Source organism: Synchiropus splendidus, chromosome 19 (assembly GCF_027744825.2).
Source record: "Synchiropus splendidus isolate RoL2022-P1 chromosome 19, RoL_Sspl_1.0, whole genome shotgun sequence".
NCBI classification, from domain to species: Eukaryota; Metazoa; Chordata; class Actinopteri; order Syngnathiformes; family Callionymidae; genus Synchiropus; species Synchiropus splendidus.
In genome coordinates, this window is record NC_071352.1 from 13,152,283 (window position 1) to 13,170,505 (window position 18,223).

At 46.0% G+C, this 18,223-nt stretch overlaps 4 protein-coding genes across 6 annotated transcripts; 1 reads left to right on the forward strand and 3 right to left on the reverse strand.

The window, feature by feature from the left end:
- The first annotated feature begins 168 nt into the window (after positions 1 to 168).
- On the forward strand, positions 169 to 6,248 carry syngr3a (synaptogyrin 3a). Its single transcript, XM_053852336.1, has 4 exons — positions 169 to 316; positions 2,106 to 2,340; positions 3,169 to 3,314; positions 3,445 to 6,248. Exons 1-4 carry the CDS (start codon positions 212 to 214, stop codon positions 3,652 to 3,654), a joined length of 696 nt encoding a protein of 231 aa, XP_053708311.1. The 5' UTR covers positions 169 to 211; the 3' UTR covers positions 3,655 to 6,248.
- Positions 5,732 to 12,703, reverse strand: znf598 (zinc finger protein 598). Of its 2 annotated transcripts, none has more exons than XM_053852335.1 (12): positions 12,296 to 12,412; positions 11,809 to 11,921; positions 11,401 to 11,530; positions 11,096 to 11,307; positions 10,803 to 11,020; positions 9,944 to 10,025; positions 9,627 to 9,799; positions 9,474 to 9,552; positions 8,512 to 9,383; positions 8,187 to 8,346; positions 7,963 to 8,110; positions 5,732 to 7,620 (listed from the first exon to the last, which is right to left on the reverse strand). In XM_053852335.1, exons 1-12 carry the CDS (start codon positions 12,302 to 12,304, stop codon positions 7,246 to 7,248), a joined length of 2,571 nt encoding a protein of 856 aa, XP_053708310.1. In that variant the 5' UTR covers positions 12,305 to 12,412; the 3' UTR covers positions 5,732 to 7,245. The 2 variants fall into 2 exon arrangements, with proteins under 2 accessions (XP_053708310.1, XP_053708309.1); XM_053852334.1 differs by lacking the exon at positions 12,296 to 12,412 and adding an exon at positions 12,456 to 12,703 and having other exon boundaries at positions 5,733 to 7,620.
- Positions 12,704 to 13,296: 593 nt separating this feature from the next.
- On the reverse strand, positions 13,297 to 15,782 carry slc25a17 (solute carrier family 25 member 17). The gene is made up of 9 exons (XM_053852282.1): positions 15,607 to 15,782; positions 15,289 to 15,349; positions 15,157 to 15,223; positions 14,447 to 14,598; positions 14,263 to 14,379; positions 14,049 to 14,197; positions 13,889 to 13,984; positions 13,735 to 13,820; positions 13,297 to 13,654 (listed from the first exon to the last, which is right to left on the reverse strand). The coding sequence occupies exons 1-9, from the start codon at positions 15,661 to 15,663 to the stop codon at positions 13,501 to 13,503; spliced, it is 939 nt and encodes a 312-aa protein (XP_053708257.1). The 5' UTR covers positions 15,664 to 15,782; the 3' UTR covers positions 13,297 to 13,500.
- Positions 15,783 to 16,219: 437 nt separating this feature from the next.
- rpusd1 (RNA pseudouridine synthase domain containing 1) lies at positions 16,220 to 18,015 on the reverse strand. 2 transcript variants are annotated; one of them, XM_053852274.1, is made up of 6 exons: positions 17,983 to 18,015; positions 17,436 to 17,688; positions 17,239 to 17,362; positions 17,068 to 17,170; positions 16,806 to 16,907; positions 16,220 to 16,738 (listed from the first exon to the last, which is right to left on the reverse strand). In XM_053852274.1, exons 2-6 carry the CDS (start codon positions 17,615 to 17,617, stop codon positions 16,335 to 16,337), a joined length of 915 nt encoding a protein of 304 aa, XP_053708249.1. In that variant the 5' UTR covers positions 17,618 to 17,688; positions 17,983 to 18,015; the 3' UTR covers positions 16,220 to 16,334. The 2 variants fall into 2 exon arrangements, with proteins under 2 accessions (XP_053708249.1, XP_053708248.1); XM_053852273.1 differs by lacking the exon at positions 17,983 to 18,015 and having other exon boundaries at positions 17,436 to 17,972.
- Positions 18,016 to 18,223: the final 208 nt, after the last annotated feature.

Below are 18,223 nucleotides of genomic sequence, written 5' to 3' on the forward strand. Positions count from 1 at the left end.
TAGATGTTAAAAGCAGATTGTTTGGCCGCAAAACCAACATCAATCGAGTTGATTTTTCTCTTATTTGCGTCGTCAAAGCGCGAGCACGTTGGCCGTCAACGCTCCCGACGCCCTACTCTCGCACTGGCGGTCGCGAGTGCGCGCATGCTCCGTCCTTGCAGCATCCATCCTCCTGGAGCAGCGAGGACGCGCACCGAGAGAGTGACAGAACATGGACGGAGGAGTCGGATCGTTCGGAGCGGGCCGGACCGGGTCCACTGTGGACCCGATCACCTTCGCCAAACAGCCGCAGACCATTTTAAGAGTGCTGTGCTGGGTGAGTGTTATTTCACGGCGCGTCTGTGTGTCTGTGTATGTGCGCGCGCGCCTCGGTGTCTGTGTGTCCTCTGGTTGCCGTGACGTGTTCGCATCGGTGACATACCTGGTTGCGACTAGTGATCACTGAAGCCGTGTGTGTGAGGTGATGCGGGCTCAGTGGTGACGAGACGGTGCGTTTGTGTACAAAGATGATGCGTTCAGGGTGTAACCAGGGGCCTGCTGGTTATCCGACACCCTCAGCGTTTACTACCGATGTGCTCAAGGACGAAAACAAGCCTATTAATACCGCTGATCTCATGAACCGCTTCCCCTAACGAACACCACAACAGATACAAATCGGCAGAAACGGAACCCACGCTCAGCAGCGTTTTACATGTTCGTGTGTGTGTGTGATCGGGCGGCTGTTCTGGTCACGTGAGCGTCGTGGCGAGTGAGTCAAGTGTATTTTCACTCACGATTACTAGTGGTTTTATCATGGACAGTCGTCGAGCGTCGTCCATCCCACCTGCGATTGGTCCCTCCACGTCATCATCATCATCATCATCATTGTCGTGGTCGCTTCGCACGCACTGGTGTCGTGACCCGACGCTTGATATTCCTCCTCACATTTCAGGTGTCGCCCACATTCATTCACTCAGAAGAGATGAGGCAGGGTCGTCTCCGACGAGCCCCGTGTTTCCTGGAATATTCTGTCTAAAACTGTGTCCAAAGCTTTGCAAAAAGTCATGACAACTGCTGGACAGAAAGTACTCATTATTAGTTTAAAAAAGAAAAGTTGACTATGAGGTCAAGCGCCATCATCAGTGTTTTATTAATATGTTTGCTTTAAAAATAAAGGTCTTAGCTTTTAATAGAATAACAAAGTGGGGCCTTCAGCAACAAGGATGTGGCCAGACAATTACATAGAAACATGGAGCTACTGTCTGAGGTTAAAGTCTGGGGTCAATCTTACTATGGAGGCAAAGCACAGAGACGTCGTTGGGTGCTAAATCCTTGCTCAAAAGCATTTTAAAAAACATAGATCATCTCCATCTTTATTGGTCAACGAGCAGGGCCAACGGCTTCTGTCAAGGCTTGCAGTGCCTTGCTCACAGGCACCTTGACCAAGTCATGATACCTGACTGACTAGACTGAAGCAGGACACACTGAGTTTTTCGCAGAGAGACACCATGATCATCCAAACTTCCTGAACTTGAAGCAAATGGAACCCTTTTTGGGTCAGTGTTTATTAAACAGTGTGAAATATTAAAAAAAAACTCTAAGACCTGAATCCTGGATGGAAGTTGAGGTTTCCACTCCAGTTAGGTCAAAGAGCTAACTCTGATTCTGAAGAATTAAGTATGCATGTGATGAGTGTCGGAACCTGGATCCAGCGTGCATGTGCCTGCCACATCATATGACCCCACCCCACCCCCCGGGGTGTGTGTGTGTGTCACATGGTCGACTCTACCACAGGGTCAGCTGATCAAAGCGGCGATCCAAAGAGAGGATTCTTTGGTGCAGCGTAACACACCACTGAAAACAGCACTGAGTTAACACAACATGCCCTAAACCTGTGTGCTACACTCACAGGCACAGAGCGAGAGAGACGCAGAAAGTGCCTGGGGTCCGTGTGATTCTTGAGAGTCAGTCAGAGAGAAAGGGATTAAATTAGGTTAATGCCGCTCAGAGACGCTGTGGAGTGGAGTGGCTCCAGCCCTGATTCTGCTTCGCCACTGTCACCGTGTGCGCGCCTCTATTCAAAGAGCCGGCTGCAGTGAGCGCTAACCTTCGCCCTCTGTCCTCAGATTTGCTCCTTGGTGGTGTTCGCCTCCATCGTGAACGAGGGGTACGTCAACCTGGGCAGCGAGCGGCTCCACTGTGTCTTCAACAAGAATGCAGACGCGTGTAACTACGGTGTGTTCGTGGGCCTGGTGGGCCTCCTGGCTGCTTCCTTCTTCTTCCTGCTTGACTACAAGTTCTCCTCCATCAGCTCTGTGAAGGACAGGAAGAAGGCCATCATGCTAGAGATCGGCTTTTCAGGTGAGAAGAAGAGACACTTGAAAGGCTGTGGTTCATAATAGAATGAAAACAACTGGTCCACACTACAGTTTGTGATCTTTTAACCATCAGGTGATACGTCTCTATGCTCATATGCATATTTGTTCAACAGCTAACTTGATCCTCAATGTTTCTGCTTCCACCCCACAATCCGATTTTGAATCTGAAATAAACCACAAAAACTGAACAGTATGTGGTTTATCTTGACTTCTTGAATGCTAAGAATGAATCCTGCATCTCCCTTTTGATCCAATAAGCCTATAGCCACAACAATCTCCTTCCTGTACAAGGATACCTCTCACTCTCGCTAAGTTGCCTGTTGTCTTGTGTGTAAGTGTAGTTTAATCCTGCAGGGAAATTGTTTGCAAATTGCCATCATTGGTCAAAACTCAGTGTAAAAGAAAGAAAACATTTTGTTTTTGTTGTGTTCGGTTATGGAGAGAAGGATGCTCCTGAAACTAAGGAGCATCCTGGAAGACATCACCACCCCCTCCATCAGCTCCTGGTCCAATGCAGAAGCACACGGGCCAACAGACTGAGACTACCCATCTCAAAGACTGAGCGCCACCTTTCTTCCTGTGGCGATAAAAATGTACAATTCATCCCTGAAAAATTTACCTCGAAGGATTCTGCGTTTTCTTGCACATTGTTTATAAGCACTTTTGTATAGCTTTTTGCACTTTATAATATTATTTCTTTTTAATTTTATAGTTATGTGTTGTGTACTGAGCATGTTACGAACAGAATTTCCCTCGGGATTCACAAAGTTTTCTGATTCTGAACTTCTGAACCTGTGTTTCCCACTTGCAGGATTCTGGGCTTTTCTCTACTTTGTTAGTTTCTGCTTTTTGGCCAATCAATGGTCTCGGACCAAACCGGATGACCTGCCTCTCAACCAGGGGGCGGACGCTGCTCGGGCTGCGATCGCCTTCTCCTTCTTCTCCATCATCGCCTGGGTGAGAAACCTCATCACACCTTCACGTCCTCCTCATTTCCATCTCCACCATTCCACTGTCCTCATCTTTGCTCCTCCGCTGATGCCCCAGTCCTCCTCTTCCTCACTGACACCCGCTCTGCTCCCTCCAGGCCGGCTTGACGGTGCGTGCGGTGCAGAAGTATCTCCTGGGCACAGACATGAGCCTGTTCACGACAGAACACATGGATGGAGGCGCGCCCACTCAACCCTACCCCTCTAACTCGCCCGGTGGAACCACCACGGAGCCCTCAGAGACCTACCAAAACCCACCGTTCACTGAAAACAACGCAGCCCCCACGTACCAGGTCCCCATCTACTAGATCTCAGAGGGTAGTCACACGTGCAGTCGCTCCGGTGTTGATCCGAGTTTCGCTTGTTTGAAAAAATCCGGTCTGGGGCTTCTTTAGTTTCCTCTTCTTGTTGACTTTTCTTGTTACAACATTCCGAGTTTCTCTTTTCTCCTGTGCTTGAAAGAAAAGACCGAACGAAAGGAAACAAAAAGAGGAATGGCAGAAGTCAGGTCCAACTCGTAGTATTACTTCCTAAATATGGTGCCGCAGCGATCACACTTGGGGAGCATCCTTTCAAGTCATTCAGCAGCAGCTTCCCTTTCATGCCAAACTGGGACAGGGAATGTTCTTTTTGTGTCACTGCTGCACCGCTTCTCTGGCGCGGCAAACAGATGATGATGATGTGTAAACTGCATGTTTCCAAACTTAGAGATCAACTAAGTGCCATACTGTACTGTGTGTCTCACCGGTGACTTACTTCAGTAGATTTCCACATGCTGTACAAAAATGACAATGTTTTGTGACCAAGTGCAATATCACACATTATTACGTCGGTATGTACTGTACTCTCCGTATAGTAGACATGTAACTGTTGACGCTGTCTCACGTAGCACTCCAGGTCAGGTGACATGAGACTCTGAAGTTCATTCTGGGAAATATAATGTGAGCTTTTTGGCCTGGCATCAAAGATTTGGCTCGTCCATACTGGCTTCACCTAGTGCCCAGTGATCTTCTCTCAACCACTGGCCTCTCACACCTCACCATCTCCTGGCCAGTTGTTTGAGCCCCCAGTCTTCTTGCACCCAAGTTAGTATGATGCTACTCTCCAGTCAAACCCTTCAGGCGCTGACATGTCCATAAGCAGTGATTGTGTCACCATCTCACCAGGTTTGGCATCCCACTTCTGACACCATTTGTACCAACTGCCCTCCTGTCAAGGTTACTTGAGACAGCGTCCGGTTTGGAGTGTATAAAGGGCGAGTCGTGTGCGTCAGGGTGATTTTGAATCTCTTTGTTTACGTTCTAGAAGCTGCCAAACTGCCCTGTGTTCTTATTCTGTTCCTCTTATTGCCACATGTAGTTGTTGTTATGGTCATGACAGCAACTACAGAGGTGTGTGTGCATGTGTGTGTGGTTGTCTGACAAGGGGGTAGGGAGGGGGGGGTGAAGACTCAGGCAAAAAGAAAAGATTTTTCAGGATCAATGGCTGTGAGGGTGAATTGATCCTGTCGGGGAAGGTGCAGGGTTAAGGCCGTTGCCATGGTGAGATGAATCAGGGTGATGAGGGTCACTGAGGGCCCTGATGTAGATAGTAACCGTGACAACCATGTTGGTGTGTAGCCGTGTCTCTCTGTCGTCGTACACTTGCCATCAGTGAATCAGTATCTTGTGTGAGAACGAGTGTGTGAAATGAGTGTAGTTGTAGTTGGTGCATAAAGGTTATTTTCTTGAACATGCGTTGGTCAGAGTTCTAGGGTAGAGATGGAACCACCGGTCTTTCATTTCTCCAAAAAATATCTATGTCATCATTGTAAAGATATCTAAGAGTTTCTTTCTGTGTGTGAAGAACAGAGCCAAATACTAACTTCCTGTAGTGGACTGACCCTGCGATGCAGGGAGGCAAGAACGTGCATGAACTTGTTGTATATAACTGCTGAATCCTGCGTCATCTTTGCGTTGACTCCATGCGTTGCAGAGTGAGATTCACCAGCCGTCAATGACTGAACTGCTGCTGCTCACTGTGAGTGACCTTCAGAGCAGCAGAGTGGTTTCTCACCTTAATCATCTTAGCATCCCAAACACATACTTTGCCCCACTTTTCCCCCAGTTAATTCACAAAATTACTACTGTTATGATGCAATAGCTGGTTAATAAAATGAGAAACCATTTGACATCGTCACTCCAGCATGTCTCAGGTCTGCCCCAAGGCAAGTTCTTTGTTGGGTCACGACCCAAAGCTTATGATAGTAGATCAGTAAAACTCCAAGACAAAAATCTGCCCAATTTATTCACAAGTGGAATCATAGTTTAAACTTTAATTCAACCTTTATCGAAGAAATTGAGCCTTAATAAAGCATGAATTCCATATGACTCTTAGAAAACTAGCTTATTCGTGACATCATTGGCAGAAGTGCACCGCTTACATTGAGAAGCTAGAACTTATTTGAATGCATGATCTAATGTAGGAAGCCATTAACTAGTGACTTTTAGACAAGTCAGAAGCCCCAAGAGTTTTGCCAGATAAGACCACTCATTTCTTCATGTCTGGCTCATGTTCATTGCTGTGCTACTGGTTGTGAAATGGAGTCAGTGGTGTGGTGGGTCCCGTTCTTCTGATATTAAAGTGATGAGAATGCTCTCTTTGTTGGAACGAGCGCACTGTTTTGTTTGGCGAAAACAATAAAAGGTGGTGTGTTGTGACACTGGTGTGCATGGATGTTTCCATCGTCTCCCCCATACTGGTGAAACAAGCAGCGTTTCGAGTCCTCATCATCAGTTCCCTTCTTTTGGAAGTGTTCATTACCTCTTCAGTGTAAAATGGTGTACAGAGATGTGTGTCACTGTCTATAATCTGAATGTCTCTGGACTGCAGTCTGACTGTCACTTCAATAAAAAAAAAAAAATAATAATAATAATCAAAATGAGTTGAAGACCTTTCCTTCATCACATCCAGACGCAGTTCTGACAAGCTTTATTGGGGACAGACTGAAAACAGAGAAAGCTGCTGTGTGATGTACAAGTCATTCAGGTCCACAAGTAATTAAAAGAAAAGCAGAACCGGCTGGGCCACTGAAAGGTCCAGTGACAGCATGAAGGTCACCAGTCGAGCCTGGTCTGAAGCAAGGTGCAATTTAGAGATGCGGGGAGGTTTCCCTCGACGGGCAGAAATATTCAGTCTGTTCAAGAATCTGTGAGTCACTTACATTCAATCTTTCAGACCAAGTTTGCGTTTGGGTTTCGATGCTGCAAAGTACAACTGAACTCTACAAGCAAAACTCTTCAAATGTTTAACCTCAATACAGCGTTGCAACCCAAAAATTAACATTCTGAAATCTGTGTGACAAATGAGACAGAAAGTCCTCCTCCGCAAAATAAGTCAAGTATGGAATCTCATTTCTCATTCAGCAAATAAACTCTAACAGGAAATCGATTTTAAATCACAGATTCTGAAACTATTTGTAATTTCGACAGAGAATTGACACGGTCTCTCAAACAGAAAATTGTGGACCTAGTCAGGTGAGATCACACAGCGTTTCTGTTCACTCGTCAGACCACAGCCGCGAGAAAGAAACACAACAAAAAAAAACCTTAAATAAATATGGAGGTGTGTAGCCCAGATTATAATCTCGGATTAATGACGCAGACTCTACTGGTTCAATTATAAAAGAAAGGTTGTTTAAAACAGTTGACTAAATCAAATCAGCATGTTTTTGATCAAAGCAGCAGCAAACTCTTCAAGTAAAGCCCTGGAGAAACACATCTTCAACAGTTGTGATTGGACCGTCCTCTGGCTCAGTGGTCAAATTCAGGCGCTGCTGAGCCTGTTCTGGTTCTGCATCTTTTCCTGCCTCTCTTGACCGATGAACGGATACTCACCCCTCGGGTCCAGTCATCAGGCGGCTAGCTAATAATCCGGCTGATGGACTGCAAGGAAGGGAAGTCGTCATTGTCCCGCATGTGCAGGGTCTTGTGGGAGTTGAAGTCTTTGAGGGCGAGCACCTGTCTGCAGACCTGACACACCTGACAGTCCAGCTCAGCGGCAGCGCTGCCCCCAGAGGCAGGCGTCTGCCATACGTTCTTCTTGTTCTTGTTCCTCTTCCCCCCTCCGGTGCCCAACTGTTTCTCCAGAGCCCGGCAGTCTCCGTGGGCCGACAGCAGCTCCTGCTGCTTGCTCGTGTCCGGCAGCAAGACCAACAGTTCGTTGAAGATGCGGTTAAAGTCGTCGCCAAGCAGGTCCTTACAGCAGCGGTGATACTGCACAGCAGTGATGACACCCTAGTAGACCGAGGGCAGACGTGAGCTCATACAAGGCTTCAGTTGGATTTGTTGCAAGTAGCTCAATCAGATCAAAGAGGGGAATCGCATGTAGCTAGTTATCTTGATGATGAGACACAAAGCAGCACGCAGCCACACTGTCACGTCCAGTTTCCAGATTTAAAAATACATGTTAAGGCACATGATGCCACTTGGTGTGGCAACAATGGCACCTTCGACAGCATTTATAAAGACTTCAACTTTTAACCCAAGAGAATGTTTCATCACTGCAGTTGCGTTTGGACTCGACAACAGAAAAAGAGCACATTCCTGCGAGAACTTCATTGAGTGCACGAAGGGTACCTGTCTGAACTGTGCAGAGAAGTTCTTGAACTGATTGAACTTGGACTCGTCGTTGTTCAAGTACTTCCTGATGGACCGGATCAGCTCCAGGTTTCTCTGGTGGAAGTCATCCGGCACTAGGTAACCGCTGGCTGACTCCTTCTGAGGGCTGTGGGCCAACAGTAAGACCATTACTCCACAAATTCACAACTTGATCAGTACACATTGAGGAGCATGGAGCATACGGGTGGACAGCTGAGGGAGCCTGGTCAGACACGTTGCTGTTGAGGGGGATCCCTGTGAAGCCTGGCGGAGGCTTAGCTGCTGGAGTGGAGAGGCCGGGTGGAGGCAGAGGCAGGGAGGGAGCTGGAGACGAACCTTTGAGTGGGAAGGATGACTTGAAGCCTGCAGGATGAAAGGAACAGAACCAAATATAATAGGAAGGATGGCAAAGTAGCATGCTGCTACACGTTTGGCCTGGGTCTGGCAGAACAGGTATGGAGGCAGCAGCAGATGTTAAGGTGCTAGATTAAACCATATGTGGATCTAGACAAATATCAAGACACACACCTGGTGGTGGTTTCTTAGTCATGAGAGCTGGAAACTCTTCCTCTGGTTCAGGAGGCGGGTCTGGGGTCGGATGGGCTGGAAGTGGCTCTTTACTTTTGGGTTGTGAAGTCTCCATGACGCCGTTAGCCAATCCACCAGTCAGAGAAGCCGGCGCAACTCCATTAGATTTGTTTCTTGTTTTCTGAGGAACGTTTTCTTTCTGAGCTACAGTTTCAACAGAGGCCAAATGCGCTGCTGAGGACGATCCTGTCTGCGAGGAAGGCACCGCAGATGAACCTGCAGCACTCTTCTGCTGCTTCTTCTTCTTGCTGGTCTTGGAGGTAGAAACATCTGAGGTCGGGTTCTGGCATGGTGGGATTGGTGCATTGGTGGTTTTGGACTTGCTGTTGGCTGATTTCACTGTGAGGAGAGAGGAGATGTCCAACATGGTGGGCACGGAGCGAAACTCCTGCTGCGTCATTCCTTCCCCGTCTTCATCTGAAGAGGGGGAGGACCTTGTTGACGGAGGCTTGGTGCTCTCCCCAACCTTCTTCTTCCTCCGTGAGGATGAGGATGCTGATGAAGGAAGAGGACAGGGCCCAGAGGTGGTGGAAGGCGGAGGGGGTTTGGTGGAGGGAGCAGGCTGAGCTGTGGGCTTGGCCGGAGCAGCATGACTGGCCCAAGCAGAGTTTGTGCCCGCTGTGCTTTTCTGGGGGCGAATTTTAGACACCAGTGCTGGGAAGTCTTCGTCCTGGAATGAGGAAGACTTCTTGGTCTGGCCAGAGTAGGCTGGAGTCATGGGAGTGGAGACGTTGACCGCCAACAGACTCGGGAAGTCATCTTCCTTCAGAGCTCTGGGGGCTGGTGCCACAGTGGGAGGAGCTGGAGCAACGCTGGAGCAATGCACAACAGACTCTTCAGTTAAGATAATTGTGATGACAGTGTATACGGCAAGAAGACAATCACTGAAGACAAGTCTTTACCCGAGTGCAGCAATGGCACCTCCTAAAGCTGGGAAATCATCTTCTCCATCTCCTGGATTTTTACTTTTCATGGTCTTCACTGAAAAAAAAAGTTGTGTTATGGAACCACCATTTAAAACCGACAACTCTGTTTACTTGGCAAACATGGGTCACCTGGTGGTTTGATGGGCCCCATGTTGTTTTTGGGTTCCACTTCGGTTCTCTCAGATCTCTCCTCTTTGGTGTGTTTTGGAACAACTCTCTCCTGCACGGCTGCCCTCTCCTCTTGTCTTCGTGTTGCCATGGACGCCCTCATCGCAGCTGCCAGCTCCCTGTCTTCTTCATCCCTGCGCAGAACAATCACAGCAGTACTTTAGAATGTGGGCAATGCTTCATAAGAAACTGAAGAAGGGCTGGTTATGAGTTTATCAAAATTCCCCTCTTAAAAAGTAAGTCACGCTGAACTCATCACTGAATTAAATCCTGCTCACCTGGAGTACCTCCAGCTCCTTTGTCCCCCCTGTGGTCTTCCTCTACCTCCACGATTGTGACGCATATCATCGTAATCCTCTCCTGAAGACACCGAACATCAGCAATCCACCCAATACACATGGCAGCTTGAAGTTATATTAAGTTATATTCACTTTTCAAGCAATTTGAAAGTGCCGTCAAAACCACAAGTGGACAATGTCAGAGTCTGGTATCAATGCACAAAGTTATTCTCCAACTTCCTCACTTGCATGATTGGCGCTTTGCCAGGGAATTCAGAGAGAGTTTCTTATTAAACACAAAAAAAATAATACTTGAAAGATGGTTAAATAAACTTGAAAGATGGTTAAATAAACTTTAGAGATAGATTTTTGTAGTTGGACATCAACAGGTTAAAATAAAAGACAAACTTAAAATTCAAGGATTTTTTGAACACCCTCAAATAAAACTGAAATGGAAAACAGCCAAGTGAAGAATCGACATTTATTGAATTGGTGATGCTAGTCTTTAATCAAAAACATGTATAAAACGTATTATAGACTATTTATGCTATGTTAAATTTTCAATTCAGTGCATCCCTACCGTAAACACCACTGCTCCCCCACCACTATTTGCAGTTTTTCCTCCACAGGTTCTACCACGTCTCCTGATATTTCTCTGTTTTTTCAAATTCCCAATAAGCTGGGCAGTTTTCAAACTCTATTTACAACGACACAAGCCCATAAATGTTCAGATTGAAGTCGCAGGTGTCGGTCATCTGCTTGAGCATAGTAATAACTACAGCAGGCAGATTAGCATGTTTAAATGACGTGACGTTGCTTGTCGCTATTTTACAGTAAAAGAGTCAATATCTTCACCAACCTTCATTCCGCCTCTGTTGTCTGGGTGCAAAGGTGAACTCTAGGTCAATGTGCCGATTTTGTCGGGCCTCCGCTCTGTTCTTGCTGTGAGCTGCAGCCTTGTGGGCCTTGTAGTCAATCTCAGTCCGGAATGCGTGTGTGAACTGTTCAGTGGCGCAACGACCCTCCTCACACAGATAGTGACTTTCTCTGAAGTGTTCGCTCAAGTACCGATAATCACTGTCAGCAGGAAATCAACATTTATTTCAAACTACAAAATAGATCTACACAACAGGAACAAGAGGGAAGAAGTACCTGTAGTACTCCTGGGAACCATCTGCATCGCAGAAATGGCAGAAGTAGTGGTCCCTTCGTAAGTGTTTCAGCAGCTCATCGTTGTCAAGGTAACGGTCATCGCAGAACTTGCAGAGCGGATGCCCTCTGTGACTTGTGTCGTCTGGGTCTCCATGTGCTCTGTGACGGGCAAGTTCCTTACGGTTGTACCACTTCCGCTCGTGTGAAAATATCTGTAGAAGGACATGACGCTTCAGGTCTACAGCTTGAGATAAAAACAGCTTTGACAGATCATTAAAATGTTGATCAAACTTGCGCAAGATTACCTTCAGATGCTTCAAGCAAAGTTTACAACAGAACACCTCATGTTGCTTTCTCATGTGTTGCTCAAGCTCTTCAAACTTAGAGAAAATCTTGGTGTCTGAGCAGAGGGGACACTGAGGCAACAGCAGATGTCTGGAAAAACAAAGGCAATATCAACTGAGACAACAAAGAAAAGGCACAGGTGAAGCACTCACCGTTTTATATTAATAATATGGCTCGGTTAATGTGCTGTAAAACCTTATCAGCTTCATCTAGTGAGGAGTGGTGGGAGATTAAAATATATTGCCCAGTCTACAGTTTGTTCAAGCAATGTTTTCGTCGAAAATGACTACTAAATAAACCTGACGAGTTCAAAGTATATGTTGGTCTGACAAATGCCACCCAGTGGGCAAGGTGTGAAAGAGAATCACCTGAATTGAGCATAAATCTTCTCATCACCAAAATAGATGTCGTGCTTCTTCTCGCATGGGAACCTCTGGTGAGGAAGGGATGCAAACGCAGCAGGACTCCGCAAAAACACCACCTGGGAAGAGTCATACACAGACGAACAGGTCACATTCACAACACTCCCGGTGTGAAGGGAGTGGCTTGGCTCGTCATGGCTGGCGGACGTGGTCAAGCTGGAAGAAGTCCATTGACTTTACTCGTAACAAAAAAGTTTCTCAAACCCTGATTAAACTACTCCCCACACCCGCGACACAAGGCGGCTGTTTACATAACCATAACATCAGAACTCAATTCAACGACTGAATATCATTTAGGAGACAAACGTACAATTACATAGTCAAATATGTCGCTTACAAACGTCAAAAGTGATGACATAATCGAGCGCCGATCTGCTAAAACATAAATGATAACGTGGGTTTCACATTAAATAACAGCTTAAAATATATATACCTTCGTCATTTGTGTGTTCAGGAGAGTCTCAGAATGCTGTATACATAGTAAAAACCTAAAATAACAGCGTTTCTTCTCCGTTCCTAACAAGCAAGGGGTTGCGGCCTAGCTAACAACATAAGCTAGCGCCCTCGGCCCACAGTGCCGCTGTCGACCGCACCTTGTCGAGCTCCTCCCGGCAGACAGCGCAGTACTTCTGCTCGCACAGAACCCTCATCTTGGTGGAGCAGCGGTAGCACACCGGGTGGTCACACTTCCCAAAAGCGAATATATCGACGTCTTGGCAGCAGAGCACACAGTTCTTCTCAGTGGTGGCGGAATCCATGGTTTTAGAAAGGCACGCTTGTACACAGCTTACGAGACAGACGCACCGTCGGCGAACAACTTACGTAATTGTGAAAGTCTTTGCTGATGTCGCGTCACGGCGAGGTACAACTGCGATCTGTATATCACATGGATGTAACCATCACCAATGACTATCGGCGGGCGGTGTCCCATCACTCATTTATATATTTGCGCAGTCATACACGACTGGTCCACGTGTGTGTCAAGGTTTACGAGGCTGCCGCTTTTCAAGAAGTGCGATTTAAAATCGTCACAAAAACATTCGTCACTGAAAATGATGTATTAATAAGTCACAGACAACCACAACCAATAAAGCTGTAAAACAATAAATTAGTCACGCGTAGTACAAACGCTAATTTAATTCCTTGTCTCTTGTCTAGTCACTTTAAGTCGCTGCTCCAGTCACTTTGTTGCTGCTGTAATAACTTTTATTTTCGCTACTCTACTCAGTTTACGTCGCTGCTTTATGACATTTTTTCTGCACTGGACACTGCTGCTCTAGTCGCTACCTCGTTGATCTAGTTACTGTTCTAGTCACAATATGTCTCTGTTCTAGTCAGTTTATGTCGCTGCTGGAGTCACTTCGAGTTGCAGCTCAAGTCACTTCATGTCATTGCTCTAGTCGTACTTTATAAAGTTGACACAGTGACCCCCTCCCAACAAACACATTTATTTGGAGCCAAAAGAAAAAAGCTGAGCAGTAGAACATGAAGACTCGCACGTAGATTACCTGCATTAGTGTTGACTCGTCACAAGTTGAAAAGCCAATGTAGTAAGTGGACAGTCATGAATGTTGACATGGAAACACACGACCGAGGGGCATCCTCACAGACTTCCTCAGACCGGTCTTCACACTGAGACTACCGTCTCTTGACCTGACTGCTGCTCAGCCCCATGACTCTGAAGGTGAAGCTGGCGATCTTCTCATAGAGAAGGAACATAAGTGCTGCGGTCAGCACCGTCTGCAGCAGCTTGGCCTCCAGGCCTTTAAACAGGCCGATAAGTCCGTATTTCCTGGAGAAGATCACGTTGTTAGTTCCCAGTGAAGCCCAAACATGTGGCTAATTGTTGATGCTCCTCAAGCTTCACCTCACCTCACTCTCTTGACCAGCAGACACCTAATGGTCTCCAGACTGGACAGAAACTTGGACCGACCAGCTGACGCATTAATCTGACCAAACTGTCGCATGTCAAAGAGAGGGAGTCAAAAAGGACATCCACAGGTCACCACAGGTCGGGGTCACTCACCCTCAGGATGGACTGTACAGTCTGCAAGGGGTATGTCATTGTGGTGGCGATGGCTTTGGCCACGGCTCCGATCAAAAACACCTCCAGAGACGTGAGCTGAGGAGGGAAACACAGCCATCCTCTAAACATCTGATGGAGCTCCCTGTGAACTGAGACTCACCTCCCGGGGAACGCCCCGCCTCAGCTGCCTCTTCAGACCCTCGTAGATCATAAACTGGATGGCAGGATTCAGGACCAGCAGGAGAGACGGGATGGTTCCGTTCCACAGTGCGCTCACACCCTCGTCGCGAGCGATCTGAGCAAAGGCGTCTAAAAACCCAGACAGCAGAGCGCGATCAGAACACGGTTTCCGTCTACCTTCTTTCAGGACTCACCCAAGATGCCAGAGTAACTTGTGGGCTGGAAATCCGCACAGCGGAATTTGGAACCCTGGAGCTTCAGCCTGGTGTTGACCACCCACAGAGGCGTGGTGACAAGCACGTTCACGACACCTTGAGTCACAGCGACAACCATAAGTTCACGATGAAACGGTCGTACAACGGACAGCAAACATCTTACCAGCAACAACACCGAACATCAAGTCGGTTGCAGGTGCAGACGGCCGGCCCTTCAGCCAGCTGGCCTTCAGGCTGTGAAAGCAGTAGAAGTAAACAAAGTTGGAGCAGCAGAGACTGCAGATGACGGGGAACCACCCTCGGTATGGGGCCAGTCTAGAATGCAACAAAACAGACAAAACAAACAGAGCCACATGAATGACAAGCTCAATCATGAAATAAACATTTATATTGATATTACATTTGAAAGTTGAAAACCTTATTTAAAATAATTTAATTATAGAATAATTATAGTTTAATACAAGCATTAATTTTTTTAACACATACAAGACCCGGAACCCACTGAATGAAATGACACGGTGTAGAAAAGGATTTTAATTTCATGCATGAGCATGAATATTTTTTATTTTATAACAATCATTTATTTGTCATTGGTCATAATTTAAGGAAAGAATGAATGATATTCAACAGGATCCACTTAATTCATTAATAATTTAATGAATTAATCCAGTAGTAAAATGGCAGTCAACATGTATGAAATATTTTCACTCTTAATGTTTCAGTGTAAAGTTATTGTGTTTCTCTGCATCATCCAAAAAGGTTCTTTTTGGAGAAGTCATCTGTGTTTCGAGTCACACTCTAAACTCTGAAACAGTGATGTTGACCCGCATCAATACAGATACAAATATTATTGTAAGATGACAGAGTACTTACAGCCCTTCTTCTCTCATTATCTCCGCCAGAATAGAAGGAGTGGATGTCGCTTTCCTCTGTTCGTCCACTTAAAGACACAACATGGAAACGTGCTTAGAGCGAATAACATAAGAAACTTTGTAAACGACTAACCTTGCAGTCTGAGCCTGGCGGTGTCCAACGGGAAGAAAACTGTCATCGCAGTCACGCTGCCCTGAACAGAGATTTGCAGTGACCAAACTCTATCGGAAATCTCGTTACTTTAAGGTTTTCTGCACCAGAGGGTATGAATAAGGTACAATTGTAACTGAAAGCAACATTCCCCACGGTTTCAGGTCTTCCGGTTAGTTTCGGCTGCGTTTCAAACATTATCTGAATGGGATCGTTTCACAAATGGACCTTTAAAAGCGAGCCACTAAAGAGAAACTCTCATTTCTAAAAAGAGTAGCCGAACACATCGGTGCAACTCACCGCAGCTCCCGACACAGCATGCACCAAACTCTCGTACGAAAATATATCGAAGCTCATTTTATCCAGTGTTTCAAAGGATCGCACTTAATAAAAAATGTTGTATGACTGAGTTAATTTCCGATGAATAGAACACCCAGTGTCACAAAAACCTGCAGCTAGTTTTGAGTCAGCTTCCTTGTGAGCGGACCCGAGGAAAACCTCTGCCTTATGGGTAATGTAGTCCTCAAATGTGCATGATATAACGTACAAACGTTACCTTTACCACATCGTGAGTTTACATTTCTGGCCAGATAGTTTAAGATAAAGAGGTAATTACGAGCATTACCATTTAACTTTTTAGTGGAAAACGCAATCATACAGAATATAGTATTATTATACAGTGTTATTATTTTTCATGTTTTGTTAGTTTGTTTTGTGTTAAACTTTGATTATCAAATTTAAATATTTCACCGTCAAGTGACTAAGTCTGAAAATGAATTCCGTTATTTCATTATAAATAAATAAAAAAACATGTGAAACATTCTGCATTTCACATCAACAGAATTAAACATTTTATGAAGCACTATTAATAATTATATCTAGAAAGCAGTCAAAAATCTGAGCATGCTGTAAAAATAACTTTAATGACATATCGTCTGAATAAAAAGCACACAGCAGCACATTTTGAATTATTTCACTTCCACAGAAATGCAAATTAAAATAGCACTTTTAAGACCAAATCCCTTTTATCAGTCTCCACTCCATTCACTCAGCCATTCCTGACACTGGGTCTGGTCTGTTTCATCCACAGCTTTATTCCTCTGCTCTTTTATCTTCTCCTCTCGTCTGCGTGAGGCTTCTTCCTCCTGTTCTCTCTGTCCTCGCTGCTCCTCCGCCTTTCGTTTCAACACGGCATCCACCGTCTCTTTCAGAGTCCGTACAGATCGCTGTGGAAGCCACTTGGGGTCCACAGAGGGGAGGAAAGGGTCCCCAGCACAGACCAGCAGAGGTTCTGGCTCCAGAGGAAGGTGAAGCAGGTGAGCGTGCAGCATCATGCGGTACGGTGCATCGTCAGCTCCACAGCTGTAGGTGAAATCGCCAACGATTGGGTGACCCAGAGCGCTGCAGTGGACTCGTAACTGGTGAGTGCGACCTGAACAGACGGAAGACATACGAGTCAAAGCATGTCTGGACGGTGGATGATGACAACAAGCTTTTACCAGTGAGGGGCTCTAGGAGAACTTTAGTTACAGCACTGCTGTCATACAAGCCATACTCCAGCACAGTCAGCTCCGTCTGGCATGGTTTGGGGTTTTCACAACCTGACAATGCACACATGGAGGGGTGTGTCAACAAGAGGTCAAATACATGAATGAATGAATGGCAGACATGAGACGCTACAACAACTAACGTTAAGCTTTTACCGAGAGCAAGTAAAACTGCCGGTTATTTTTAAGACACACTTTAATGATTGACACGCACCCTCTGTGTCTCCAACACACATCATGTGAGTTTTGCCCTCAGTGGAGTTCTTGCCAATGGAAAAGTCCACGGTTTGTGTTTCCTTGTCGACCCAGCCACGGATCTAAAGGGCAGAAAACAATTGTAAACATCTTGCTTGTTTTTTTTTTTTCTGCAATGATGCACCAGTACCAAGGCGACGTAGACTTTGGTGACAGTGCGGTCTTTAAAGCAGCGGAAGGCTCGGCCTGCAGCTGCCTTATTCAAAGCCACACAGAGGGCCCCGCTGGTGGAGAAGTCCAGCTGATGACAGAACCTGCAAATGGGACCACAGCAGTCAGATATGTTGCAACGCAAACATTACATGTAATATTGCTTCTGCGACGCACCTGAAGCCGTAGTACGTTGTGGGGTCAGCGAGCTCAGGGAAGCGATGCCGCAGCTGAGCCTGGACCGTCTGCTTCTCGTACCACATCTTGCTGTCAATCCGAATATCCCAGTGTTTGTCCACCACAATGTAGTCATTGCTCTGGAACAGTACTCGGAGGCTCTGCAGGGTGGCTGGCTCCATGGCCTTTATTCCGCATACACAGACTCATAGGATTCAAAAGTTTGTTCTCTCTGGTCACTAAGGACGATAATCTGTCGAAACCGAGTAAGATCAGCAAAACATAGGGGATATATGAATACATATCAAAGAACAAAGATGAGTGGTGAGGCAAAAACAATGATAATAAAATCATGTGCTGAAAGTACCAAACATGCACCATATCTTCTCGATAGATGATCAGTTAAACCAAACATGAGAGTTTAGCACTATTAAGTCAGCGTCTCTAATTACAAAGCGTATCTGTAGAGTCTACAAAACACTTTAGTCAGATAACAGACTACAAACCAAACCAAGCGACGTGAAAACATCAAAACAAATCCACTCACCGCAGCGCCCGCATATCCACGCATGCGCAGACTCCGCGGAAGTCTGTCATGAAACGTCACCACGGTGGCTATTGTAGGACAATTCTCGTCGAATTACGTTCGCGAACTCCTGAATTATGAATTTTACTATAAACATCGTTTTCGAAATGCCGCTAATATTCTTTGTTCTGACAGAGACATTTGTAAAAGAAAGGTTGTGCTTTTTCATTTGTTGTATCCATGACAAAAAAAAGCAAAATGC

What these genes read in the sequence shown, in the direction of transcription:
- syngr3a (XM_053852336.1), top strand. Translation starts at nt 212, where the DNA reads ATGGACGGAGGAGTCGGATCGTTCGGAGCGGGCCGGACCGGGTCCACT. An exon ending in GCTAGAGATCGGCTTTTCAG is followed by an intron (nt 2,341 to 3,168) that starts GTGAGAAGAAGA and finishes TCCCACTTGCAG; the next exon opens with GATTCTGGGCTTTTCTCTAC. An exon ending in TCTTCTCCATCATCGCCTGG is followed by an intron (nt 3,315 to 3,444) that starts GTGAGAAACCTC and finishes TGCTCCCTCCAG; the next exon opens with GCCGGCTTGACGGTGCGTGC.
- znf598 (XM_053852334.1), bottom strand. Translation starts at nt 12,620, where the DNA reads ATGGATTCCGCCACCACTGAGAAGAACTGTGTGCTCTGCTGCCAAGAC. An exon ending in GCCGGGAGGAGCTCGACAAG is followed by an intron (nt 11,922 to 12,455) that starts GTGCGGTCGACA and finishes GACTCTTCCCAG; the next exon opens with GTGGTGTTTTTGCGGAGTCC. An exon ending in GGGGCCCATCAAACCACCAG is followed by an intron (nt 9,553 to 9,626) that starts GTGACCCATGTT and finishes TTTTTTTTTCAG; the next exon opens with TGAAGACCATGAAAAGTAAA.
- slc25a17 (XM_053852282.1), bottom strand. Translation starts at nt 15,663, where the DNA reads ATGAGCTTCGATATATTTTCGTACGAGAGTTTGGTGCATGCTGTGTCG. An exon ending in GATGTTCGGTGTTGTTGCTG is followed by an intron (nt 14,380 to 14,446) that starts GTAAGATGTTTG and finishes CTGTGACTCAAG; the next exon opens with GTGTCGTGAACGTGCTTGTC. An exon ending in CTGTACAGTCCATCCTGAGG is followed by an intron (nt 13,821 to 13,888) that starts GTGAGTGACCCC and finishes GACATGCGACAG; the next exon opens with TTTGGTCAGATTAATGCGTC.
- rpusd1 (XM_053852274.1), bottom strand. Translation starts at nt 17,617, where the DNA reads ATGGAGCCAGCCACCCTGCAGAGCCTCCGAGTACTGTTCCAGAGCAAT. An exon ending in CCAAAGTCTACGTCGCCTTG is followed by an intron (nt 17,171 to 17,238) that starts GTACTGGTGCAT and finishes TCTGCCCTTTAG; the next exon opens with ATCCGTGGCTGGGTCGACAA. An exon ending in GTGTGTTGGAGACACAGAGG is followed by an intron (nt 16,908 to 17,067) that starts GTGCGTGTCAAT and finishes GTGCATTGTCAG; the next exon opens with GTTGTGAAAACCCCAAACCA.